Source organism: Solanum pennellii, chromosome 2 (assembly GCF_001406875.1).
Source record: "Solanum pennellii chromosome 2, SPENNV200".
Classification (NCBI taxonomy): Eukaryota; Viridiplantae; Streptophyta; class Magnoliopsida; order Solanales; family Solanaceae; genus Solanum; species Solanum pennellii.
In genome coordinates, this window is record NC_028638.1 from 43,123,758 (window position 1) to 43,151,692 (window position 27,935).

Here is a 27,935-nt window from a genome sequence, read left to right on the forward strand (position 1 = left end):
ATGTTTGACCATGAAATTTGATTAAAATTTTAAATTTTAATCTTCAAATAGTTTCAAGCCCCGATTATTGGGACTACCATTCTAAAACTTTCAAAAATATAATAATCAAGTAAAATGTGCGTTCAAACGCAAATGTCTTTTACAATAACAAATGTTTTATATATAGCTTTGTGATTAGTGTTTGTAATACATAGGAAAACAAATGGAGGTGGAGTTAGGTAGTGTTGTATCAATTGTCCAAGGGACAAAGAGGGAGACACCAAACACATCAATTATCAAACTAATTCTCTATATTGCATGCAATTTTTGAATTAATTATGTCATAATGTTTGGATTGTGATGGTTCTTGCAAAGATTTCTTATCATTTGGTTTTATATATGTTGTCTCTTGAATGCAATGATTTTAGTTTGTTAGTCTTCCTTGTATTTAATTTGATGTTCTATCATAATTAAGGTTTGACAAGAGAGTTCAATATTGTATTTTCTGCGTGTATATATTTATTTTTTCTATCTTTAATCAGGTGATATTATTTAACTTGACATAATACTTTTTAAAGGTTAAATACATAAATAAATTTCTATATTCGTTGGGTTTTTCCCCCTCAAGTATTTTAACTATGCTATTTTCCTATTGAAACATTAAACCACTCATAATTTTGTTTCTTTTAAACACCGTTGGCTGATGTGGAACCAAATTTTGTGAGACCGGGTATTGATAGGTTGTTTCAGAACTCATTAGTCCAATTGATAGTAAAACTATTCGAGAATAATTGTGTTCTACTTCAAGTTATTTGAATAAATTAGAAAACAAATGAGACTAACACACAATTTGTCTTTATTCCTTCAATCAAAATCATTACAATACGAACACAATTGCATGCATTTACAATAGAAAAGCCGATCAAAATCAGCTAACCGTGTCTAAAAGAAACAAATTATTGGTGATTCAATGATTCAGTAAAAATGACGTTATTGAGGTACCTAAAGAGAAAAACCTAATAATTTTAGAGATTTGTTTATGAGTTTAGCCTTTAAGACTTCTGAAGTTTCTAATCTAAAATAAATCATAGACGTTTGTTGTTTCTCATTATAAAAAAGATATATTACTTTAGAGACAGATTAAGAAAATATAATCAGATGAAAAAGAATATATTTTAGAGACAATGAAAGAACAACTTGAGACCTCAAGATCATAAGGTAAACAACTAGTAACAAAAAAATTATTTGAGGCATGCAGTAAAACTTGTAACACAATTTTTATCCTTTAATTCATATTTTCCCCACTGAGGATTACATAGAAAAATAAAATTATAAAATAAAAAAAAGGGAGGTCAAAAAGTCATAATTAATCTCTCATTACTTTGTGGAAGATTTTATAAACTTGATCATGATTAGTAATTATGGCTAATTTATATAAAGATGACTCATGCGCTATTCCACCAATTACTTTATAGTAAGTTTGATGGATAATTTATACAATTGTTATAAACCATTTAAAAAATAACTCCATGTAAATATATGATTTGTTATTTCCTAAAAATAAGTTAAAGAGAACTTATATCATTAAATCGAACCTATTTTATATTCATTTTCAACAAAATCATGGGGTTTTATTTAATTATACAACCGCCTCGAATAATTGAATTTCTTTTAAAAAAATTAATTTTTTTGATAGAATAGAATAACCTTACATGTCTGACAATATAATTTTTATTTTAAGAATATATTAAGTTTAATGTATAAATATATTTTACAACTTTTTTCAAATGTAAATATAAACTAGGTCCTAAACCACTAAAATATTTTAAGTAGATACTCCATCAAATAATATAGTAAAATATATGTGAACACTCGTAAAAGTTTAAGATCAAATAATACATCTACAAAGTCTTTACGTTATTGGCTTCTTAGCGAAAGAATTGAAACGCTTCTTCAAAAATAAATTTGTAATAAGATATATTTTGAAGTGATACTTTTTTTAAAAATAAAAAAATCGAACCTTACTAATATTAGTAGTATAATAATTTCTTAAAAATAGTAAAAATTATTTATGACAGTAAAAGTACAATAAAACGTAGTCAAAGAGAATTGTAATAATGTAGGACCAGAATCTGTCATGCTTCTAAAAAAGCATCACTTCCCAATAAAAGGACTTCAATAGTATATTAATTAACTAAATTTTATAAATATTTTTCACGTCCACAATAAAATTAATTAAATAAATAAAAGATTCTTTTCGCGGCTTAAAAACCTCACAATTTACTGAAACTTCATTTCCCGCTCAAACTTTTATTTTTCCTAAAATATTGAAACTTTTAAACAAATTAAAAATCATTCATCTCAAAAGATTGGAGAAAATAAAAAACTCAAATTAGCATACTCACGTTTTATATTACTTAGCTTCATATTTGATTTGACACACTTTATCGATATTTAAATTTTAGACAAGAAGAAAGAATTTTCACTTTTCATCGCATTTTTAAGAAATATTATCTGATTAAAAAAAGTGAATTAACTATGATAAATTCACACCATTGTATCATCTCATATTGAATTTCAAGATTTAGTAAATTTACTTGGCAAAATTGGTCAAACTTCAAATTGAATATACATGAACACTATTTTCAAATACAATAACCATTTAAACATTTAAAATATAATCTAGAAATGAGATACTATTAAATTCATTCTGAAATAAAAAAGAATAAAAAAAAATCATGATGTGACTATTGACTACTCACAAATTGCCCATAAAAATAAATACTAGTAAAAATAATAATTCAAGTACTACTAGATTTTTCTTTAAATTGACAAAAAGCCAAAAAGATATTCCAATAAATAAAACACAACATAATTTGAGGGAGCTTTATTGTGTTCTCCAACAAAAATGTCCTTTTTTTTTTAGAGAGAGAAAATGAGAGTTGTAAGAGAGAGAAAATATATGTCAGCAAGAAGACAAATGCTGAGTGGCACTGCCAATTCTGGGAGATGTAAGGTTTCTCTTTCATTCATATACAAAACAAGACTAGGGTTTTACCATTGTGGTTTGGTTTTTTTACCTGAGCAGATAGAAATCTTGAACTTCATTTATCAAGAATTCTGAAGGGCTAAATACTTTGCTGGCCCATTTCATTTTCTTGTACTTTAATGCAGATTTTTTTTTTAGGCCACCAGTTGAGTGCATTAAAGAACTTGAGGTTCCAAGATAACATGAAGCTGTAATCATTGCAAAGAAGTTGAATTTCTTCAGTAAATCTTTGAAAAAAGACTTTCTTTTTTTGTTTTTCTTCTAGTTGAGCTGATGTTCTTGGTAAGGGAATGCTGAACTTGTTTTACTATCTTGAATCTTTGAAAGTTCAGTCTGTACTTTGTTTTTGTCACTCATTGTCTCCTTTCAGCTTGTATACCTAGAAAAGTTTCTATTTTTAGTTGTCTATGTCTTGTATTGCTGTTGAAGGAGGACTCTGGTGATTTTGGGTTGAAGTTGTGTACTTTTTCCCCCTGCTGTTTTACTGCTTTGAACTGTGATGGTTGTTGTGAATGGTGGTTTTCATATGTTGAGGTTTTGCTTAAAGTGATTATTATACTTAAAGCTGCCCTTTTTGGATTTCTTGTAAGGTTGAAGACTTGGTTGTATTTTTTGGGAGTGAGTTTGTTGTCACTTGGGCTAGTAAAGCTTTTTCTGGTGTTGCAATGAACCTATTTAGTTTTTTGATGCTTGTGCTTTGTTTTGGTTCTGCAATGGGGCAGCTTCCTTCCCAGGACATTTTGGCCCTGCTTGAATTTAGGAAGGGTATAAACCATGATCCAACTGGTTATGTACTGCAGTCATGGAATGAAGAGTCCATTGATTTCAATGGTTGCCCTTCATCTTGGAATGGTATAATGTGCAATGGTGGTAATGTTGCAGCAGTTGTCCTTGATAACATGGGTTTATCTGCTGATGCAGATTTGAGTGTTTTTGCTAACCTCACAATGCTTGTGAAACTCTCTATGGCTAACAATTCGATTACTGGACAAATGCCAAAGAAAATTGGTGATTTCAAGAGTCTTGAATATCTGGATATTTCAAACAATCTATTCAACTCCTCTTTACCACCAGAGATTGGGAAAATAGGAAGCTTAAAGAATCTGTCACTAGCTGGTAACAACTTCTCTGGCCCAATCCCTGATACTATTTCAGAGCTCATGTCAATTCAATCTTTGGATTTGAGTCACAATTCTCTTTCTGGGCTACTTCCTTCTTCTTTGACCAAGTTAAATAATTTAGTATACCTCAATCTTTCTCTTAATGGATTTACAAAGAAAGTCCCAAAAGGTTTTGAGCTAATGGCTAACCTTGAAGTTCTTGACTTGCATGGAAATATGCTTGATGGTACTTTGGATCCAGAGTTCTTACTGCTTACTACTGCAACTTATGTTGACTTAAGTGGAAATTTACTCGCGAGTTCTGCTTCTCAACATGAGAAATTTTTACCAGGCATATCCTCGTCAGTCAAGTACCTGAGTCTTAGCCATAATCAGCTTACGGGGTCACTTGTAAGTGGTGGTGAAGCTCAGGCATTTGGAAACTTGAAGGTTCTGGATTTGAGCTATAATCAGCTGTCCGGGGAATTACCTGGCTTTAATTTTGTTTATGATCTTCAGGTCCTGAGACTCAGCAACAACAGATTTTCTGGTTTCGTTCCCAATGATCTTTTGAAAGGAGATGCTTTAGTTCTCTCAGAATTGGATTTAAGTGGAAACAACCTCACAGGTATATTCCAAACTGCTATCTGAAATTCATTTTGCAAATTAACTAGTATTTCCTTGTGTTGTACTTGAGTAACAAAGTAGTTAATTTCTGATCATTTAGTTAGTGTGATTTATGCAGTCCCTTCATTTTACAGGGTCGATAAGCATGATTACATCAACAACTCTGCGTGTTCTTAACTTATCCTCCAATGCTCTTTCTGGTGAACTTCCACTGGTGACAGGTAGTACTGCAGTTCTTGATCTCTCGAAAAACCAATTAGAGGGGAATCTAACTAGAATTCAGAAATGGGGGAATGTTGAATTTCTTGACCTCAGCCAGAACCAATTGACTGGAAACATCCCTGAGGTTACAGCTCAGTTTCTGCGATTAAATCGCCTAAACTTTTCTCACAATGTTCTTACTGGATCTCTCCCAAAAGTTATCACACAGTTTCCCAAGATCACAGTCCTTGATCTTAGTTTCAACCAGCTGAATGGACCTCTTCTCACTTCTCTGCTAACAGTACCCACTATTGAAGAACTTCACCTTCAAAACAATGCACTTGTTGGAAATATTGATGTCGCTGCCCCCTCTGCTACACCCAACCTCCGTGTTCTTGATCTTTCTCATAATCAGTTTGCTGGTTCTTTTCCTGATGGGTTTGGTTTGTTGACTACGCTTCAAGTACTTGATATAGCTGGTAATAATTTCTCTGGGTCTCTGCCTACATTGATTGGTCAAGTTGGTTCGCTCACTTCTCTAGACATTTCACAGAATCATTTTACTGGTCCTTTGCCGATGAACCTGCCTGATGGCCTCCAAAGCTTCAATGCATCACTTAATGACTTATCTGGTGTTGTCCCTGATAATTTGAGAAAGTTTCCTTTATCAGCTTTCTACCCTGGAAACTCTGAACTTCAATTTCCAAATCCTCCCTCAGGATCTGGCCAAGCTTCACCAGAAAACCAGAAAAGTCGATCACTTAAAACTATCATCAAGTTGGTAGTAATAGTTTCTTGTGTAATTGCTTTTATTATTTTAGTCCTGCTAGCCATTTTCTTTTATTATATACGAGCTTCAAGGAAGCGTCATCCTCGTGTTACTGAAAAAGTTGTTCATCGCCAAGCCACATCAAATCCTTCTGGCTTTAGCAGTAGGGAGGGTGCCGGTGGTGCAGTTGTTTCAGCTGAAGATCTTATGACTTCACGGAAAGGGTCATCAGAAATAATTAGTCCAGATGAGAAAATGGCTGCTATAACTGGTTTCTCCCCTTCAAAAGGTAGCCATTTCTCCTGGTCACCAGAGTCTGGAGATTCGTATACTGCAGAAACTTTTGCAAGATTGGATGTGAAGTCTCCGGATCGTCTGGCTGGAGAGCTGTACTTCCTTGATGATACAATCTCTTTTACACCTGAGGAACTTTCCAGGGCTCCGGCTGAAGTCTTAGGCAGAAGCAGCCATGGTACATCATACAGGGCAACACTGGAGAATGGGTTGCTCCTGACTGTGAAATGGTTGAGAGAAGGAGTGGCGAAGCAGAGGAAGGATTTTGCGAAGGAGGCTAAGAAGTTTGCTAATATTAGGCATCCTAATGTAGTAGGATTAAGAGGTTACTACTGGGGTCCCACACAACATGAGAAGCTCATTCTTTCGGATTATATATCTCCTGGAAGTCTTGCAAGTTTCCTCTATGGTAAGCTTCATGTGCTCTAAACTCTCATATTAATGTTTTGCTAATACATAGTAAAGGTTTTGTCCCTGTTCTTTAATCTATTCATTTCCTCTTATTGTGTGATATATCTTACAGTCCATATGGTTTTCCCATGCACATTATATATGAGCACTTTAATCATTGCCATGTGATCCTGTAGTGGGAATTTGTGTGAACGACAGTATTTAGTCCTTGGGTTTGATGTGGTAACCTTTAGTACATCTAGAGCCCAATATATTATGCATGTCTTTTGTTTATGTAACTTCCCCACCAAGTAGTAATACACCATGTCACCATCACCATGTGCTCTTTTGTGATGGTCACTACATAGGCTGTGAGGGATTTGCAGTATGGTACTAATTATTTCTAGAAGCTAAAATTCTGTATGTTTGAGTTCTTAATGGATCTGAAGTTGTGATGTTTAGCTTTTGTTTCATGATTGACTTTGTTTGAAATCAGCTAGAATATGAGACATTTTCCTTCATTTATGAATCCTTCAACTGGACTTGCTTTCTATTCAATTGACTAACTAAATGTTTTCATTCAGTTGATAATTATATATGTGGTCATTCTCAATATACTTCTCTAATGTGCTGCATGTTTGTAGATCGGCCTGGTAGAAAAGGTCCACCACTAACCTGGCCCCAAAGACTCAAAATATCAGTTGATGTTGCACGTGGCTTGAACTATCTCCATTTTGATCGGGAGGTTCCACATGGAAATCTTAAAGCAACCAACATCTTGTTGGATGGGCCTGACCTTAATGCAAGGGTTGCAGATTACTGCCTTCACCGCCTCATGACTCAAGCCGGCACAATAGAACAGATTCTTGATGCAGGAGTTTTGGGTTATCGTGCCCCTGAGTTGGCTGCATCAAAGAAACCACTGCCTTCCTTCAAATCAGATGTATATGCTTTTGGAGTTATTTTGTTGGAGCTGCTAAGTGGAAAATGTGCAGGTGATGTTGTCTCTGGCGAAGATGGTGGAGTAGACTTGACTGACTGGGTAAGGTTGAAGGTGGCAGAAGGTCGTAGCTCTGATTGTTTTGATAATGTGTTGTCACCTGAGTTGGAAAATCCAGCAATGGAGAAGCAAATGAAGGAGGTTCTTGGTATAGCTGTGCGATGCATTCGTTCTATATCTGAGAGACCTGGTATCAAGACTATATATGAGGACCTTTCGTCTATATAAGTTTGTACTCATTTGGTTTTGGTAAACCATATGTTTTGCTCTACTTTGGGAATCAAATAGCTCATTGACTTCCCTTTTGAGTAGTAGGATCAGCACAGTTAGTGTGTGAATGGGGCTAGTTTTATTGACCATTGTTTGTTGTAAATTGGGGCATATTTAATGTGTAAACAATCTTCTCCCCTTTTGGCTTATGAGCTTCCAATGTTTGTCAACTTTTTGGAGTAAATACTTGTGACTTTATATTCTAAGTTTTGCAGCACAGTTTCGCAGAACATTTATGCTCAATCAAACACAATGCTGACATTTAACATTGCAGTGCAAACTGACCGTAAAATGTGTTCAAGAGAGTGCCAGGTTATGAACAAATGATACTGCTTTTTCTTGTCCACTTTTCATAAGTTCTATTGCAACATCATTATAAGATACCTAATGGTGGAAAAAGGAAAAGTTACAAGAACCTAGGGATGCCACTAGTTACTATGCAAGTGAGGAGAGGGGTGGGATTAAGGTATGGATTTAAACAACAGGAACTCTAAATTACATGAAAATACATCATAAGATGCAACAAGTTTTATTGTTGCAACTTTAACAATGTATTTTCGTCAAACCTGAATCCAGCCATCTCTGCCTCCTTGCAGATATCCTTGCACTTAGCCACCCTTCCAGAAGCCATATAAACTTTGATCAAGCTGCAGTATATGTCAAAAGTTGGACTAAAACCTGCTTCCTTAAGTTTAGAGAAATAGCGTACAGCCCTTGAGAGATCGTTCAAAGCAACAAAAAGCTTAATCACTACACGATAAGCTGGAAGATCAAAAAGGCAATTTGAAGCCTCCATTTCCCATAGCATGTCTATTGCTTCCCTATATTTGTTCGCTGAATAACGACAGTGAATCAGAGTAGTATACATAACTACACTTGGATTACCACCAGATTTCCTGAACCAGTCATATAGTCCCTCCACGATCTCAAATCTTCCCAGCCTAATGCAAATCTTCATGATAGCTGTACAGTCCTGTGGTGTCAAATTCAGATCATCTCTCACAGCAAGCTCCTCTAATAATACCAAAACAAGTCTGCTTTTATCAGGATCCTTACCAAGCTCTAAGATTAGCTTAGCATACACCCCAGTATCAAGCACTCTGTTAGATTCCTTAGCCATTGAAAGTAGCTTCAAAGCAAGCTTCAGGCTCCCTCCTTTAATATAACCCCTTAACATTGCTTCATACACACCCCGACTAGCCAAGCCAGTGAACTTGTCCAAATCAAATGGCACTTTCAACTCATTTGACCCCGCCAAAACTTCAATGGTAGAACCAAGAATATGATCATCTGGGAAAAGATGGGGTTGTTTCTTCACCCAACAGAATGTTTCCAGAGCTCTCTCCGGAAGCCCCAAGTAACCCAACTCTCGGATTGTCAACGACAACGATCCCTTCCTAAGAAATGGACTCCATTTACTGAGAACCTTTGATACATTTTCCTCAGTTGAAAGGCCTTGTATTTCTTTCGCCAAACCAATCAAGAAAGTAGGATTCTTATACACTTGCGTTGATATGGATTGCCTCGAACGATTTGTGAATCCCTTTTGTGTAGGAAGTCCTAAAGGTCGAATCTTGTAAGGAAGTGGCAGAGGTAGAGGCCTCTCTCTATCCAATTTTCCAGGCTTCTGAGGGATCCTCCCTTTAAAAAGAGATGAAATTGCTTCCATCTCATCTGACTCCCATATAATTCCCTCATCATCATCATCACACATCCTTCCTTTTTCTACCCCCATCTCCAATTCTTCATCAATTCCATCAGAACAAGCCTCACTTACAACTCCCTCATACAAAACCCTTTTAAAACTATAGTCCATATCTGGTGGGAGCTTGGGTCGTCGAGGATTTCTAAGGTTCTTTGGAAGTTTTCTATGGTTAGCTCTGTTATTGGATACAGCCATGAAAACAACTCTCCCCTTTCTTCTTCCAAAACTTAAAGATGTTACAGAAGAAGCTATACTGGCACTACTAGCCTGGGAGATAGAATATGTACATGAAGACCAAGTAAAGGACTCATAAGTCGCCGAGAACATGCAATAACTCCGGCTGAGCATTTCGTCGAGCAGGTGGTCGGCACAAATTTGTAAACAAAACGATATTACTGACCTTGTAGTATTTTTGGTATATAAGTTACTATAGGACAGGAGTATACATTTTGCCGCAACTGATACTTTATTTGACGCGGCGGGTAGTTATGTATTGTATCATAATATATTGTATTGTTTTGTATTATTTTAATGATTATAATGTTTAAATAAATTGTATCGTTCCTCCATAACTTGAGTGTTAAACCTACAAGAAAAGTACAGTTGTGGATAGGGCTTTTATAAAAAGATATGATAAAAGATAAAATATAATTATTAAATAATAAATAAAGACAAAATAAAAAGAAAGTATCAAAGTAACGATACGATCAAACTAAATCGGTCTTACATAAAATGAATCTTTTCGTTATTACCTAACAATAGATTTAAATAACACTATATATATATATAAAACCTAACATTTCTATTTATTTAGACAACAATAAAAAAATTCTAATGAAATGAAAAATAATTTATTTCTTTTAACTCCTACTGAGCATTTCGTCGATCAGGTGGTCAGCACAAATTTGTAAACAAAGGAATATGAAGGTCACCTTATAAAACTAAAAAATGTTTAATGAAAGTTGAGCAGTATTTTTTTTAACATGAGTTACTATAGGACAGAAAGAGTATACGTTTTGCTACAACTAATGTTTGACGGATTATTATGTATTGTTTCATAATATATTGTATTGTATTATATTATTTTAATGAATATAATGTTTTGAATAAATTGTATCGATAAACCTATAAGAAAAGTAGGATACAAGGTAGGACTATTATAAAAAGGTAAGATAAAAGATGAAATGATTATTAAATAATAAATAAAGACAAAATGAAAAGAAAGTATCAAGGTAACGACACAATCACACCAAATCAGTTGTTACATAAAATGAGTCTTTTTGTTGTTATCTAACGATAGATTTGAATGATACCATATAATAGAATATAAATAACAATTGAAACACATTTTATTTAAACTAACAATACAATACAATAAAACTGGTAACAACCATCCAAACAAGGTGTAAAAAAAGTAAGAAACTCGATTGCAGCGACTTCCGTCTTAACTCCTTTTTCGGGGGAACAGAAGATGAGAATCGAACTCAGGTAAAAAGTTAGATAGTCAACCGATGGAGCTATTAGATTTGCTTATCCTATTTTCCATGAAATAACCAACACAATCATCAATAAGTTGTTCATTTCTCTTCCTATCTCCAAACAAACAACTCATTTGTCTTGCATTAGCTCTCAACCACTCACCCTCTTCACTCACTACACCAAACTTCACAGCTTCAGCCACTGAATCACTAGTGAAAAATCCATCTTTTTCATTTCTTGGTATCTCTACACCAACTCCTTTCTCTTGCAACAACCTTGTATTCAATCCTTGATCATTCAACACCGGGAACATAATCAAAACCCGCCCAAAACATAGCGCTTCTATGACCGAATTCCATCCACAATGAGTCAAGAATCCACCTACTGACGAATGACTCAGTATCTTCGTCTGTGGTACCCATCCTCTGTATATTACACCTCTGTTTTTGACTCTGTCTTCGTATCCATCAGGCAGCTGAATACACGAATCTTCTTGATTATGTTTTGGCTGATCTCTTAATACCCAAACGAATGGTAATCCGCATTTCTCTAACCCCAAAGCTAGCTCATTCAGCTCTACTTGATTCAGTGTTGCTTCAGTTCCAAGTGCAACATAGACAACAGAATCTTGATTGTGCTTATCTAGCCAATTCTTGATTCCTAACCACGACGTATCATCGCTGTCGAATTCAACTACAACAGATGGAGGTAGAACACCAATGGATATAATAGGTTTCTGATAAAGCTCAGAGACCAAGCTGAACCATTCGGATTCAAACTCAACACAATTTCGAAACAATATGACATCACTTGCATCAATTGAAGCACCAAATCTGGCTCCATCAGATGTACCTGATTCATCAGCTGGTGCTTCGAAATTCTTCTTAATCTCATGCAGCCTATACACAACTTTCGTTTCGAAAGGAATCCATTTTGGAACAACTGTATAGTCCTCAGCTATTGACCTTTCATCATTTAACAAAGCACAAGGAGGTCCATAAAATGACATAGTTGCAGCAGTAAACAGACTAAAAAAGGCGCGAGAAACGCCTAATTTACCTGCAATTTGAGGTAGCCAGTGAGAAGCATAGTCATAGACAATCCAATCTGGTTTGGGATTTGATGAACTCTCAAGATAATTGGTCAGTGGGATTTCGAGCAAATCGAAAGCTATCTTCAAGAACTGAGCTTTTTGGTAAGGTATGTCCATTGATGATTCTGCATCATCCGGCAAGTTTTCGACTTTAGGCAATTGAAAACACACAATATGCAACAGATGAGCAAGATCAGAGGGAACTTCATTAACGACTCTTTCGATGTTTCTTGGAGTTGAAATGAAGGTGACTCTATGGCCCCTTTGTGCTAAACACTTTGATAGATGAAAAAAAGGTATGATATGTCCCATGGCTAGCCATGGAAACATCACAACATGAAGTTTATCTTTTTCATTCTCCATTGAAGGAAGTTAGGACTATTGAAAGAACAAAATAACCTGTTAATTTATAAGTATTTCTTCTCCTTAAACCAGAGATCTCATATTCGATACTGAATATGAAGTGATCTTAATATGTGATTTTATCATATGAATTTAAATTTAGTGAGACCCTAATAAAAACACAGAATGAAATTAAAAAATAATATTAAAATGAATAGATCCTTAACCAGAGATCTCATATTCGATTCTGAATATAAAATAATCAAATTTAAATTTAATAAGACCCTAATACAAACACAGAATAAAAAAAAAAGTGTTAAAATGGATAGAGTTAAAAGATGTTATCATTTTGCATTATAAGAAAATATAGTGGCAATGCCGTGTTATAACTTCCAATAGCTTATGTATTTTAATATATAAGATAGTAAAAAATGAAGGCTTTTAATAATTTATTCCAAACGCAAGCCACAACAATCATTCTGCATCTGATGTAGTCATTAATCAGCACTCAACAATAACAAATAATGTACGCCTCAACTTCAAATTTAAATTGAATCGAATTAAATTGGCTATACATAATATTTTTTTAATTATATATGAGGTATATCAAATCATAGCTATACTAGATATTATTTATTAGGCAACTTTCACATATAGCAAATAAAAAATTTATATTTGTATGCTATAACAAAGTTTGCATAATTGCGCTCATAACAAACATGAAAACTGTGTAATTCGCTATACATATAAAGTTGAACCAAATTGTATAAAAGAAGTGTATAAAACAAGAAAGAGAAAGACACTTGGGCAGAGAACTGTATAAAAACGAATTGTATAATTATAAGTGTATAGGACGAAAATATATGTACTTGCATGTGTATATACAATTTTCTCACGTTTTATACAAACAGAAACGCAATTTAAACATTTCGCTTCTGTTTGTATAAGTGAAAAAGGGAGGGTGGTGAGCGAGATTTGGGAGAGTGACGAGCGAGATCTGGAAGAGGGGAGAGACGGGAACAAAAATATATGTATTGATACAAATTTTTTCTGCTTTATACAATTAGAAACAATTTTTATACACTTGTGTTTGTATAAAAAGTGAGGAAGCGAGCGAGAGATTGGAGGAGAGTGGCGAGCGAGATATTTGGGAGAGAGACGCCTGACAATTTTTTGCAAACGTTTGCTATGGAACACAATTAAATCAAACCCTAGCTACTCCATTTATTTTAAGTTATTAGTTTGCTATTATATACAATTTTTTCTTATTTAATTGATAAGTAGAACGGACCTATCGGTTAAGTGACAAAAGGACATCTATTAAACTTTTTTTTGTTTGTTTTATACTCATTTCAATATATTTTTTGTTTTCATTATTTTAAATGTTCTTTTCATTTTTAACAAATCTAATTAGTTTGTGTTTCTTTATTTTACACTTATTTCAATATATTTTTGTTTCCATTTGTAAATGTTTTTTTTTTCATTCTTATCTAATCTAATTACTTTATCTTTTTTTTTTCTTTTTTTTATGTAGTGAGTTTTGACTTAATTTTTTATGATAACTGTATAAATTTTTATTTTATTATATTACTTTTTTCTTGTTCTATGTTATTTATTCCTACTTATATAATAAATAGTTGTTTATATTTAACTTTTCGTTTATAAATTAAGATATAAGTTTAAAAAAATAATTTTGACAATTTTTCAATTTTTTTTAAAATTAAAAGTATAAATAAAATTTGTAAAGCCGCAATAAGTCTTTTAAGAAATAAAATAATAAAATTTGCATTTTTAATAAAAAAAATTATGGAAAAATTACGTGGATAAGCAAACTTATACTAATTAATTACTCATCATAGCTATAGTTTGCTAAAATTACCATTGGCGACTAACATTATACATTAATTATGTGGGATGACTTCGAGTTTGTATAATTAGTAATGTTTGTATATGTATAATTCGCCAGGATATACAAATAAATATGTATAATATTTTTAGCCTATATACATATACAATTCACCTCTCTCCCACTCTCTGCCCTCTCTCGCTCCCCTCTATCCTCCCTCTCTCAAGCTCGCTCGCCTCTGTCCCTCTCCTAATTTCGCTTGCCATTTATACAAATGTATATGTATAATATACGGTTATATACAATTATATACATATACAATTCACCTCTCTCCCACTCTCTGCCCTCTCTCGCTCGCCTCTCTCCTCCCTCTCTCTCTCGCTCGCCTCTCTCCTCTCTCTCCCAGTCTCGCTCGCCTCACTCCTCTCTCTCCCAGTCTTGCTCGCCTCTCTCCTCCCTCTCCCAATCTCTCAAATTTTTCAAGCACTCATAGAACCGGAAGCGCCCCTTCTTTCAAAGAGAGTAGGACGGGTTCTCCATATATACAATTACATATGTATAATATACAAATATCTAACTAATTTACATATACAATTCACCTTTATCCCACTCTTTTTCCCCTCTCTCTCGCCTCTCTCCTCTCTCTCTCCTAGTCTCGCTCGCCTCTCTCCTCTATCTCTTAGTCTCGTTCGTCTCTCTCCTCCATATAACATGTAGTTACAAATTGTAATTATCAAACTATAGCTATGGAAAGTAATTAATTATTTTTAAGTGGCTATATGTGAAAGTTTCTCAAAAATTATCATATAAATTGACGGAAAGATTATGTATTTATGTAGGTGTTTATGGATATTTTTCATTTTTGAATTTCGAGAAAATAGTATGAGAACTTATGTAATTATTTGTCAAGTTTATTGTAGTGTTAAATTAATTGTTATGTAACGATAAAAATGCTTATTCGTATGTTATACTCTTTCCGTCTCAATTTATATGAGGCAATTAAAATTTTTAAAGTCAACTAAATTTATTTTTCATTGAATTTTTTTATATTTTTTTAAATATTTTAAATTGTTAATTATTATAATTTCTAGTATTTTCTTAAAATAGTTTAGAAAAAATTTAGACCTTCTGAAAACTTAAAGCTTACAACCACCTTATTTCTTCTTTTTTTTTTCCTACATAATTCTTCATTTACCTAACTGTCTAATACAGCCATACCTCTTTTATAATAATAAATATCACTCTCCATCCATTATTAATCGTCATTTTTTTATTTTTAGAGTCAAATTTCAAAAAATTTGACTAATATTTTTAAAATTTAAAAATATTAAATTTGAGTAAGATATAATTCGTCCTTTTTTTTTTGGGGGGGAGGGGGGGAGGGTGTTATTTAAAAATATAGATATGCCTGTAACTATGAGTATGACCTCACAACAGACCGACCATCTCTACAAGTAAAGGTTAGAGAAAAATGGAACAAAACTAAAGTTGAAGTATAAAACTTTCAAGTCATAAGGAGTATTGTTTATACCTTTCTAAGCAATGTATATAATTTTGCATTTCGCAACTACTACAATTTCAAGCATATTTAGGTAAGGATTACAATGTACGAAGGAATTCCTATAGCTTCTGGAGTCCAAAATGAACTATTGTTAAAATCATGAACTATTTATTGTTACTACTCCATTCCCATATAACATCATAGTGTTCAGGAAAATCTGCATTCACGGGACTGCTATCGTTTCTCCTAAAAACAGCAATTTGGGAGGCAAATCCTGGTTCTTCGTTAGCTTCTCCCCCAACACCACTGAACTCGACAGCATAATTATGCCTTAAAGCTAGCTCAGATGCCCATTCACAGAATTGCTGTCTAGTCCACTCAAACTTGTGATCGTGATTGCGGAATTTGCATAACTGCTGCTGGCTCTTCTCATCTGGGTCATCGTCATGGTACTGGGGAGTAGATTTCTGGAGAATCACATTGTATTCATAATTGGGAGTGGAGACTATAAGAATCTGTGGACAAAATGAACGGAGAACAATATCCCCAAACAAACATGCGTCGTGTTCCTCCATGTGTTCAATCACCTATAGTTGATCAAAATTCCCAGCTATGTGTTAATGCTATAAAGATTCTATGGAAGAAAGAAAAGACAGAATCCAAAAATATATACTGCAGAAAAAGCAAAGTTTCATTTAACCACTTAAAGCTGATAAAATGGCTCAAATTAGGAATCATATAAACACATATGGGAAGGCAAGACCACTTGAAGTGGAAACTCTGTTCAACAGACTATCAGATATATATATGACATACATAAACACAAATAAGAAAAGAGACACATTAAATGTTAGACTAACAAAAATAAATAATCTTGCGTAAACCGTATAAAATTCATCAAAATATTAGCTACACGAAAGCTGAAAGCAAAGAATAACAACCAAGTCTATTTACCATAAGGAGATTGGTCCATCTATCAAAAAATAAAGCAAAAAAAGTAACGAAAGGAAAAATACAGAGCAGAATGCACCAAATTTCACACTTAATTGGGACAACATAAGTGCCAATAAAGAACGTTGGAAAATGCATCACTCACCTCCCTAGCAAGACTAATTTCTTCAAACTTAGAGATTATGTGTTTTAAGTGGTTAGACACTACTGAACCACTAGAAAATATCATCACATCATTATTCACAGTGAAACTAAAACAAATTAAATTGAACCAATCATAACGATAAGAACCACCCGCTCCAATATAGTTCATCACATAGGAGTAGAAATATTGAAGAAATCTACCAGCACTATAATCTAGCAAAGCAACCCATAATGAAAACTCAGTTTCTAATTTCCCCTCCCCTCCCTTCCTCCCTCGTAATGAGTGCTAAGCTCTGTACTCTTCTGGTAGGCGAATGAATGTGCCATATCTCTGCCAGTTTCAGATGTCAAGGAAGCAGAAAAATCTGTCTGCTCTCTGCTATAAATCAAATACATACAAGTTTTGAAGATGCCACTTACACCAGCCTCTAACTAAGATAATGGCAAGGTTCAGAAAACGGCTTCCTCTGAATAAACACTTCAGATCACATATTGCTTACTGCTCCAGAATATCTACCTTCTGACCTCAAATACTAATACATGAGTACATGATATCTAACACACTAAACCATCTATAGCGATCAAGTTGACAGATCATATCACAGAGTTCACCGATCAACTCAGTTGCTTCAACGAAAAATACTGTACATATAACCAGCCATAGACTTCATTTTGAGGATGGATATAAAGTTCATCAGCATTTTTACACAAATATTTCATGAAACTCGAAATGCCCGGAAGTTGATCTTTTTAAAGAAAAAAAAATCAGTACAACATCTTAAAAGCTATGTAACAATCAATAGAAGAGAAACTGATTACCTCCAAGCAGGTTGCAATATCATATCCACACAACCGAGAATCACAAGACAAAATCGAACCATCATATAGTATTGCAGACTTGATACTGTTGATTGGTTGTTCAGCTTCTATATTTCCATTGAGTTTTGAATTAAGTATCTGGAAGTTAAGAATTATCTTAGGTGAAAGCATAAATAAAAGTCTAATAATAATTTGAGACCGGCAATGCATGTGATTGGTCTTCTTTTTGGCCTTCTTTTGATGATTAACATTTTATACAAACAAAACCGCAACAATACATTGTTGCAGTGGGTCACATCAGGTTCTAAAAAGTGTTTCAGTATCCATATCCAGAAACCTTACAAAAGTCAGTTCCCACCTACTCTAATTCGAGAGATAACTGAGGAAGTCCTAAAAGATATCAACATCATATACATTCTGCATGTGGTAGACACTAAGTATAGAACTATGCTCCATCAGTGCAAAAAATTTAGAAGTTAATTGTAGTTTTTAAAGATCTTCAGAAGTTTCTTAGCATCTTGAGCTGACATTTTTGACCTCATTAGTTCAACTGTTCTGATAGTCTAAAAACAACCAATGATATTGATGATGGTATGAAGTTGCTTGCCATTCCAAAAAGAAAAAAAAGGAGAAAAGATCTTTTTCACTTCCATGTAATTCATTACATGAAACCATTTTCCAGACTCTATAACCATATACCACCACAAATTGAATATTATCTACTTCGGAGCTTCCAATGCCAGAATATGGAAATAGAAAACCTATATCATGAACATATATATATAGCAAGGAAATAGACACACGTGCCTCAGTGTGCATATTTCATATAGATACTTTTGACAGGTAAAAGGACCTTGACATTTTGGCCTAGGAAACATCTTTCTAGCTTTGACAATCCAAATATAATGTCATTAACTATCAAATAGTACAATGTCACACTGAAATTATAGGCTAAATTGGATTTAGTTGATGACACAAGATAATATCTTCATATTGGATTGACAGAAGATAATCATTGCAGTTCCTGAATTTTCTCACTTGAATAACAGGTTCAGTTTCAAACCTACGGTTAAGATAGAAAATGCACAAGCTCTGATTATCATTGCCAATAAAAAGAAATGCAGTAAAAGAATTAGTTATAGGTCAGTTACAGAGAGATTAGGATAGCAAAAAAGCAGTGTCAAAAGGCTGTGAATGCATCAGACCTTTGCAGCACGAGCAAGAGCTCTCTGTGAAATATCAACACCTGCTATTTTCTCAAGAGAGGTTCGATAAGCTAATAAAGACTCCAGCAGACTTCCAGAACCACATCCAAAATCAACCTGCAATGGACTACAGATCAGAACAAGCCCTTTAAATATCTAAAGAGACTGAAAAATCATTTGAAAAGGCTAATACCAAAGAAGCAGCACAAGATTCTCTAATTTGCTGCACCGCATATTCAACACGTTGTTTTGATAATGGGGGAGAGAATAAGGCCTGTTCCATTCTATCCTCCAGGGGTACTGTCACACGCAGCAAAGTGACTTCACATTTCATTAAGCAAGTACCTGCCTCCAGAGAGTCCAGAGAGGAGAGGGAACTTTAGATTACAGGAACACATCAGAAACTTTAAATGGTTTGGACACGATAAGTGATCAGCGGAAAGCATGTTCTATATTAGAAACCAATACAAATAGGGCAAAGCAATCAGAATAAAATGACACAGATGCCTAACTTTACCTGAAGACAATAATGAAATGATATTTGCAGAATCATGAGCCACTGCTAGAACAATCTCTTTTGCAGGCAATTCCATAATAAAACATGCAGACTGGTCAACGGACATCTGTGTTACAACTGCTTCAAGAACAGGAGATACAGCTCCGCTGCCAATCTCAAACTCAAACTCTTCAGACCCTTCAAGATGTTCCATAATGCATTCCCTTTCCGTGGCTAAATATATCTTGTAAGTCACACACACCAAAGAACCACTAGATGGAGTCGTTCCAGATGATAATTCTTCTTCAAGTGTGTTATTCTGTACATTAGAGTAGCTAGGACACACGAAGTTTCCTGCTACTGTTGCACTGCCCCACTGATATTTGGGCAAAGTTTGACATAATGTGAACTCCTTAACAAGCTGTTGAGGATAAATAAGAATATCAAATCCCTTTGCAGATGATGTGATCTCTTCCGCAGACATATCAACTTTATCAAGAAATCTATCCAACCATGAGAGAACTTTTAAGGCAGTACTATGCATTGCATCAATCTGTTTCTTATAAGATTCCTTTGGTGAACACAGCAGAATTAATTCCTGGCACTTGGAGTATATCTTCACTGTACATCTGTAGACTAGATTACACCCTTCTTGTGCTACAGCAGTAGCTGCAAGACCCCCTTCATTAGTTTCGTTTTCACCTGATGATGTATCCCTCAATCTTTTACGTCCAGGTAAATCTGGCAGAGGTTCAATGGAATCGCTTGAAAATACAGGTTCAGACAATCGATGCTGGCGGCAAAATGTACAGAGAATATCTCTTGGAAAAGAACCCCTCCAATTGCTCCTTGTTGTGAAAGCTGTGGGAAGTTCTGCAGCAAGTATTGCTTCTCTAGACAACTTGTAAATTCCACTGGGTATCTTGTTGGCAAGTATTCTTGATAGGAAAAAAAAAAAGAGAAGAGAAAATGAGCCCCACTTTCTGTGCATTAAAAAAGAAGAAAGAAATAATTATGCAAAATCAACAATAGAAACTGCGCATCACGGATAAATAAAGAAGCCAAAAGGCAAACACAAAAATAAGAAAGAACAGAAATTCCTGAAGTACAACATTGTGACTTCAGGTGAGTGTTGGGCACCCTAAACTCATCATGCAAATCCACTGTCTCCATTATTTGACTCACCACACCCAGATGAAAGGAAGGAAACTTACTACAACGGCCATCACAATTCAAACATATTCTACATGTCAATCTGGTCTAGAATAAGCCAGACAATGTTTTGATTCAACCAGACTTTGCTGCCTAAAATCTCAAAAATGATGCCACGGACATACCTGTAATATGCACGCAAGGATAAATCTTCATAAAAAAGATCAGTAGATTTCCAAGTGTATCCTACAGACGCCAAAATTGCATCACCACATATTTCTTGACCAGATAGGTAAGTCGCGATGGTATTCACATATCCTTTAAATGAACTAGCTTGTTTCATATATAGCTCTGATGATGAACCAATTGTTGTGGACTCTGGAGCACAGAAGTACAACCTCGTTTCTGAGGAAGCTTTGCCAATAGTCCTGTAACAGTAAAAAAGGGTTCATCGTGAAAGATATAGCAAATGCTTGAGTCAAATGGAAAAAATTGTTTATTTAATCAAGCCTTTTCTTACATAACCGCAAAGCTACCTTACAGCTCACATTGACCCAACCATCAAAAAAATTCCAATCCCCCATATATAACCACTTTATGGGGATGTTCTCGGTTTTGGTCATACAAGATTGTTGTCTAGCTTAACTACATAAATTCCAAGATGCATAGAGTATATATCATAGCAGTATTGGAAGAAGAAACCATACAATCTGTTAGAGAACTCTAGATAGAAGCATAGTCCGATACAGGTTTTAAAATGATCAGTTCAACCTTCATGGTTTTAGACAGGACTCGTTATACTTTTGAAATTTTGGGTTCAGATTTAATACTGGTTGAACAGTTAATGATTTTCACATGTATATTTGAACTCTGTCAAAAATAATGGGTTCATTTGGACCCCCAGCACAAAGGCTGCATCAATCACTGGATAGAAGCTCATTCATATACTTCTTACCATACTGCATTAAAATCAACTTCTGATTGCTATAAATCAAGCAGACTGTATTACAAAATTTTTACTGGCCAAACAAGGTACTAGTCCAATGCTCTGTGTATACTCTTTCTCACCTTGAAATCAGAACCTTAGAAGCATCCTTAACCCCTAATTCCTTTGCAATAACATCCAGGTAATAATTGCCAGAAGAGGCATTAAGTATCACAGGTTCCACAGTCTTCTCTGCTGAAGATGGAACACGTATTGCTTCAAATGAAATGCTCTCTGGGAAATTAGGTTCATTCTTTGGTAAAGATTGTATAATCTCAGGAGGGTGTGGAGTTAGCCTCTTCAATGACCGCTTCTCTTCAGAGAACAAGAGGGAATCTTCTAATCTCTTTGCAGCTTCAACAATAAGGGACATCACCAACGAGGGATTTGATTCCATTTCAGATGATATATATTTACATAAGCTATTGATCTTTGCATCAAACGTGGCAATAGCTACCAGAGGAATAAACCCATTGAGGTGACCTTCTCTCGCCAACGCTGCTCTGAAGTGACCACTAAGTGGGTGAATTGCAGGCAGGAACTTTAATCAACAACCGGAAATGAAAAAAATGAACAGTAAAATTAACATCAGTTAGGTAGTTCATTAGCTGCAGAAAAGTTGCATTTATGAACTACATCCTATTAGTCAAACCGTTCACATCATTTAAACCTACTCACACAGATAAGTCAGTAATCCTATTAATGAAAATGCAACAGAAAAAAATTAATAAACCTTTATGAGCATTAGATATTTCACAAACTCTAGCATGCATAACATGTCATTTATCCTTGTTGAAACAATGCTAATAAAACATAGTAGATTATTAGAAACCAGCTTCCCAGACAAGTTCCAATAATTTCATCAGATACTTTCTTATGCTGATAAACATGTATATAAGTCAAAGTTCTCACTCGATCTCTCCATGGCTAGTCAAACTATGTAATATTTCAGCTGACTCCTCAAAAAAAATTGCATCACCACATTTTACACGAATAGAGTTGCATACCTCAATTGAAAACAAATATGATAGTCGACCAACCAATTCATCCCATGCTTGCTCCACAGTGAGATTAACTTCTTTAGGCTGGATACCTAGCTGCAGATAAACAACAACCACGAGTGGTCAATGCATTAGCTTGTCACTGACATTTGAAAATCTAAGATTCAAGCTGAGACAAAAATCAGAACTTGTCCACTTCATATGTTAAAACCAGTGTTTTGAACGGTGAGAGGCGACAAAAGGCGACAAGGGCCTGCCTCACCACGCGGCGAGGCGCTTGCCTTTTTGAATTAAGGCGCCAATTAATACCAAAAATTAAAAATATTTAATTGCATACATAAATATCCAAAATCTTAATAGTAATAACACATATTAGCAAATATTCAATTCAAAAACCAATAGTAGTAAAACTTTAAAGACCAAATAATTCAAAATACAATACTAAAACTTTAAATGTATATTCTTCTTCAAAACTATCCAACTCTTGAAGAAAATAACTCAAGAAGAACTGAAAAAATCAAAAGAAGAAAAAAAAAAGAGGTATATCTCAGGTCCTCAGTGCAGCAGCACCTTGAAGATGATGGAAAACAGGAGAAGAGACGCGACCGGCAAATTTTGACAATAGAAAAGATCGCGAAGGGAAGAGGAGTCGGAACGAAGAGATCGCGAGGGGAAGAGGAGTCGGGCAGCAGCAAATTTTGAAAATAAACAAAAAAACCATAATTTTGACTAATATTGTTAAGTCAAATCTTTTAAAAAAATTTAAATCAAAAAGGCGGCGCCATTTTTGTCGCCATTAGCTCGCCATAGGTCGCCTTTTTTGGGTCGCCTCGCCTCAGTGTGGAATGGAGAGAAGGGCTCGCATCGCATCGCCTCTCGCCTTTGGCGATGAGGCGCTCGCCATTCACAACACTGGTTAAAACTGATCACAAGAGCACGCAGAATTACAGATAAACAACAAACATGAGCTAATGATAAACTTCTCATAGATGTTTAAATATCTATGTGACAAGCATGAGCTAGTGCTGACCTTCTCATAGACATTTGAATATCTATGAGACAAGCTGAGAGACAAAAAATTCATCAACTGCTCACTTCATTTGCAGTACTCTTTAAGAGAAATGAAGAATTTATGATAAAGAGTTGGTTGGTTCTACAACGGCACAACCTGAATTATCAGCAAAAGCGAAAGTAAAAAGTTGTTTCCTTGAGTAGAACCCGATTTAACCGAGTCCTAATATTTCTTTTTCTTTAGTACTGGGCTATTCTAGAGCCCCAAACAGTCAGGCCATTGTGGTAGTCAACAATAAAGGCAACATTCAAAACTATCTGATCCAAGGAGATACTCCATGAAATTAATTCTATGGAATGCAAAGGAAATAAGAAAGAGTGTCAATCAACTTCAACTTCAACATCACCACTGTCGACAAAAAAAGGGATTGCATTAAGTAACTAAAAGAACACATTTAATACAGAACACCCTTAATGTCAGACTATGCTCCAAAACACACAGTATTCTTGATCTAGCCATCACATGACATTGACAATTTTTTTTTTGATGACAAGGGAACCCGCAGCCGCTACCCTTTGGGTGCGCCGAGGGTAACCCCCGCTCCTATGCAATAGCTTGCAAACCACATAGGAGGGTAACCTGCACTAGGCAAGCCTGGTACGACTAGCTTGACCAGAAGGCAAACCCCTTGCTTCCGCTGGCAAGGGTTTTCGAACTTGAGACCTCCAACATGGAAGTCCCAAGTCCAAATTATTGGGCCACCCCGAATGGTCGTGACATTGACAATTCGACATCACCAAAACACACCTCCTATGGCAAAGCCACACTCCTTTCTGTCAAATATTTAAATAGCTCAAGAGCAGAGAGTAAGACAAAACCTGTTGTATAGCCTTCTCAGCAGCAGATTGCTCGGCATCCTTCTTTCTTCTGAAGGCTTCAGAGACTACTGAAAATTCTGGAAGTTGCAGAGAACAGCGATAGAGGCAAGGACCTCTCTGAGGGATCACTAAACCAGGACATCCATTTTGTACGACCTCTTGAACTTCCTCGACCGTATAGCATGCTTTAGTACCAAATTTTTGGTGTATGATAGCCTTAGGCGTGAAAGGTAATTTCTTTGGACCACTCGCTGGGACTTTTCCATTTTCCATAGCTTTGCCAGGATAATTGAATACTTATAACAATTCAAATCCTACACTGAGAAAGTGTTTCAGTACTAATACTTATAACAATATTAACGCCAAGAACACAGTACAATAGTTAATACCAACAATTCCCTAATTAGATTTGAATACTCATTCCATCGACAATAAGCCAGCAACAGGAGAAGTAACCATCTCCATCCACATGTTAATACTTAATTCAACAGCTAATCAGGTACTAAAGAAATCATAACATGTTTAGACTTTTCGACAGCAGCATATTCAGAGTCCAAAAATAGATTCTTTTTCTAATTTCTCCACACAACATTATAAAAAACATGGAATACATATACCCTTTTCTACACCAAGAAATAACCATGGAATACACATACACACAGTACCACTTACATGGAATACACATACACATATAGCAGTAATCTTATATGATTAACGAAAACTCTGTTTCTAAAGTACCACTTACATGTATAACAACACATAAACCAATCATTCTTTCACCACTACAAAACAAAATCAGTTTCTGGGTCCTCACCAAATGACAAGAATTCAAGAATCGGCAAAACCAACCAACAAACAAAAAGTTGTGTTTGTGGGTTGAGTGGTTATCTTTGAAAGATACCCTCAAAAGGAAAAAAGGACCCCAAGACTTACTTTACAAGATAGGTAAAATAGTAACAGAGAATCAAGAATGGCTGAAAAAAAGATTGTACCTTTATATCAATTGGGGGTAGAGGAAGGGTTACAAAGTGAGAATCAAACACCCATCAACAAGAAACCAAGAAAGATAGCACCTTTTACTAGCAATGATAACAAAGAATCAAGACAGGGTGAAGAAGAAAGTACCTAATACTGGCCAGGTAGATAATCAAATGTGATTACTGACATGCATAAATTGTGAATTTTGAAGAAGGGGTGAGGGTGAGGGTGAGGGTGAGGGTGAGGGTGGGGGGTAAAGGGGTACAAATAAAGGAAAGATTGTTGTGGGAAAGAAAAAGGAAGGAGGAGGTTGAGGGGTTTTGGGAATTTTGAAAAGATTATAATAATAATAATGGGAGTTAAGGGGTTTTGGGTTTATATGATGGACTCATAGACTATTCTAAGAGTACCATGAAGGAGAAGAATAAGCATTACCTAGTATGTTTTCTTTCTTTTAAGAGAAATAACCTCTAAATTTGTTTTGGAAATATGGGATCAGTGAACTCTTTCTTTTTTGCGGATAGTTTATCAAATTGAATCACGTATTTTAAAATATGTTGTTACATCATATACATGCATTCGACTTTTCATTATTTTTGATGTTCCTGCTCGTGAGGGCCTGACAGGGAACCCCTTCACGCATTGCACACGACAAGGAAGCCTCCAAAAAGTCCCGCTCGAATAATAATTTAACAGTATGAATTTACCATTTTAGCTTTATTAATTATCAAGTGGATGAATTAAAAAACTTAAGATTGTCAAGAAATTCTATATTTTTCAAAGTAATGAATTAAGGGTATAATAGGTAAATAAAAAATTATTTTTTCTTGAGTTGGTTTAATATTATCGTTATATACCAATTTTTGTTCATTGTATTTGGATTTGTTGAACTTGAGTGAAGGTCATTTGGAAACAACATATCTATTTTCACGAGATATTGATAAGGTCTGCTACATTGTATCCTCTCCACATTCGACTTGTGAAATTTCATTAACATATGTAAATACAAAAAATATTTAAAAAAATAAGAGAAAATAACACTACTAGTCTCAGATTATTGCTATATACTCGCTCCGTCTCATTTTATGTGGCAACATTTTGACCTTGCACGAAATTTAAGAAATAAATGAAGACTTTAAAATTTTTACCAAATTGCCCTTAAAAAAGTCAAAAAATAGACTCACCTTTATCTCTCCTCATAAATGTATTGAAAAGTACTCCATCTTTTTTACTTTTATTTATCATGTTGCGCTTTTAAAAGTTAATTTGACTAATTTTTAAAGTTAAATAAGATTACATTAATTTGATATTTTAAACAAACAATTTAAATATTCGAAACTATATGAAAAGTACTATACATTATAATTTTTTTGCATATCAATATGATGAAAAAATACATCTTAAAATGTTAGTCAAAGTTCTTATAGTTTGACTCTAAAATTAGAAATCATGACAAACAATCGTGGACGGGGGAGTACTATATTTAAAATTAAGTGAGACCAACAAGGGTAAAAGAGAAATTGTATCTTTAAATATTTACCATATAAGGAAAAATGACATTCTTTTTTGGACTGACCAAAAAGAGAATGGTGTAACATAAAATGAGACGAAGAGAGTATCAATTTTAGTTTCTTATAAGTATTTGGCTTGGTTGAGCTTGAGTCTAAGTTTTTTTTCTATATAACATTTCTCTACCTTCATGAGGTAATGATAAGATGTACATAATTTATATATATATCTTTTCTATACTCGATTTGTGAAATCTCGTAAATTTATGTTATTGTTGTCCAATTTTAATTCTTATAATCATTATTCTAAACACATCTAATCTTTAATTTAATAAAATAGTTAGAGCAACGGCACCGGGCATGGGATACACAGGCAGGAGAGCCGATTTGACCGCGCAGACATAATCAAGACTAATTTTTTTATGTGAATTTTTAATGATAATGCTCTTGAAATACTGAGTAGGTTATTGCTTAATACCACGATAACAATAAATTCTATCCATTAATATATATTTTTTTAAATGCTCTTTTAAGTCTAAAAATTAATTAATTGTGCTTAGATCAATAACATATGGGCCAACGTTTAAATATAATAATAATTCAAGAATTAAATATGTTATTTTCTCTAGAAATAAATGTATAACCTAGACAAACACTTGGTTTTGCTGCTTTGGGAAAAAAATTAGTTTTTTTAAGAAAGAATAATGATAATTTACACCTCTGTCAATGAAAATATACAAATATATCACTTAATTATTACTAATTAAGACATATTTTCTTTCTTATAATTTTTAGTTAACTAAGGTTAAAGTGATTAGTTTTAAACGTAAATATTCATTATAAATAAATATTTACCTTTGTAGGAATTCGTGTATGGAGGATGAATGTAGCTTTTGGCTAAAAATCATTTAATGCTAATCATTCATTAAATTTAAATCCCGACTAAAATAATTAAGATTTAAAATTGCTTAATTATTAATCAAAATATTTTAACTTTGAGCCCTACATAAAGATTTTGAATTATTTAAAGGAAAAATAACTTAAATACACAACTATAAGTTTTATATTCTCTAATTTTCCCTTTTTTTTTTAAATATTACATAATTTCCTTTTTTTTTAATTTTAGTAGAAGTGTATAGATACATAACATTCTCTCTCCTA

The 27,935-nt window shown here is 34.3% G+C and overlaps 4 protein-coding genes across 9 annotated transcripts; 1 reads left to right on the forward strand and 3 right to left on the reverse strand.

Moving 5' to 3' along the window:
• The first annotated feature begins 2,854 nt into the window (after nucleotides 1-2,854).
• On the forward strand, nucleotides 2,855-7,885 carry LOC107011286 (probable LRR receptor-like serine/threonine-protein kinase At4g20940). 2 transcript variants are annotated; one of them, XM_027914470.1, is made up of 4 exons: nucleotides 2,855-2,990; nucleotides 3,751-4,756; nucleotides 4,890-6,428; nucleotides 7,054-7,885. In XM_027914470.1, exons 2-4 carry the CDS (start codon nucleotides 3,886-3,888, stop codon nucleotides 7,635-7,637), a joined length of 2,994 nt encoding a protein of 997 aa, XP_027770271.1. In that variant the 5' UTR covers nucleotides 2,855-2,990; nucleotides 3,751-3,885; the 3' UTR covers nucleotides 7,638-7,885. The 2 variants fall into 2 exon arrangements, with proteins under 2 accessions (XP_027770271.1, XP_015066192.1); XM_015210706.2 differs by having other exon boundaries at nucleotides 2,855-4,756.
• A 107-nt stretch (nucleotides 7,886-7,992) lies between these two features.
• LOC107011287 (pentatricopeptide repeat-containing protein At2g01860) lies at nucleotides 7,993-9,895 on the reverse strand. Its single transcript, XM_015210707.2, has one exon. It carries the CDS (start codon nucleotides 9,730-9,732, stop codon nucleotides 8,209-8,211), a length of 1,524 nt encoding a protein of 507 aa, XP_015066193.1. The 5' UTR covers nucleotides 9,733-9,895; the 3' UTR covers nucleotides 7,993-8,208.
• Nucleotides 9,896-10,701: 806 nt separating this feature from the next.
• LOC107009528 (UDP-glycosyltransferase 91C1) lies at nucleotides 10,702-12,455 on the reverse strand. Its single transcript, XM_015208871.2, has one exon. The coding sequence runs from the start codon at nucleotides 12,317-12,319 to the stop codon at nucleotides 10,889-10,891; it is 1,431 nt and encodes a 476-aa protein (XP_015064357.1). The 5' UTR covers nucleotides 12,320-12,455; the 3' UTR covers nucleotides 10,702-10,888.
• A 3,177-nt stretch (nucleotides 12,456-15,632) lies between these two features.
• Nucleotides 15,633-25,640, reverse strand: LOC107011777 (small RNA 2'-O-methyltransferase). 5 transcript variants are annotated; one of them, XM_015211415.2, is made up of 10 exons: nucleotides 25,414-25,640; nucleotides 24,289-24,607; nucleotides 22,405-22,494; nucleotides 21,481-21,938; nucleotides 20,598-20,840; nucleotides 19,282-20,198; nucleotides 18,958-19,109; nucleotides 18,765-18,881; nucleotides 17,560-17,697; nucleotides 15,633-16,232 (listed from the first exon to the last, which is right to left on the reverse strand). In XM_015211415.2, the coding sequence occupies exons 2-10, from the start codon at nucleotides 24,559-24,561 to the stop codon at nucleotides 15,810-15,812; spliced, it is 2,811 nt and encodes a 936-aa protein (XP_015066901.1). In that variant the 5' UTR covers nucleotides 24,562-24,607; nucleotides 25,414-25,640; the 3' UTR covers nucleotides 15,633-15,809. The 5 variants fall into 5 exon arrangements, with proteins under 5 accessions (XP_015066901.1, XP_015066900.1, XP_015066903.1 ...); XM_015211414.2 differs by having other exon boundaries at nucleotides 24,289-24,602; nucleotides 25,281-25,640; XM_015211417.2 differs by having other exon boundaries at nucleotides 25,281-25,640.
• Between the last annotated feature and the right edge of the window lie 2,295 nt (nucleotides 25,641-27,935).

Bases quoted from the DNA above. Each gene is read 5' to 3' on its own strand.
- LOC107011777 (XM_015211415.2), bottom strand. From the start codon at position 24,561: ATGGAAAATGGAAAAGTCCCAGCGAGTGGTCCAAAGAAATTACCTTTC. The intron at 18,882-18,957 runs GTATTAGCCTTT...AGTCCATTGCAG, and splicing joins AATCTTGTGCTGCTTCTTTG to GTTGATTTTGGATGTGGTTC. The intron at 16,233-17,559 runs GTAATCAGTTTC...GATCAACTATAG, and splicing joins ATATTGCAACCTGCTTGGAG to GTGATTGAACACATGGAGGA.
- LOC107011287 (XM_015210707.2), bottom strand. From the start codon at position 9,732: ATGCTCAGCCGGAGTTATTGCATGTTCTCGGCGACTTATGAGTCCTTT.
- LOC107011286 (XM_015210706.2), top strand. From the start codon at position 3,694: ATGAACCTATTTAGTTTTTTGATGCTTGTGCTTTGTTTTGGTTCTGCA. The intron at 4,757-4,889 runs GTATATTCCAAA...TTCATTTTACAG, and splicing joins AAGTGGAAACAACCTCACAG to GGTCGATAAGCATGATTACA. The intron at 6,429-7,053 runs GTAAGCTTCATG...GCATGTTTGTAG, and splicing joins TCTTGCAAGTTTCCTCTATG to ATCGGCCTGGTAGAAAAGGT.
- LOC107009528 (XM_015208871.2), bottom strand. From the start codon at position 12,319: ATGGAGAATGAAAAAGATAAACTTCATGTTGTGATGTTTCCATGGCTA.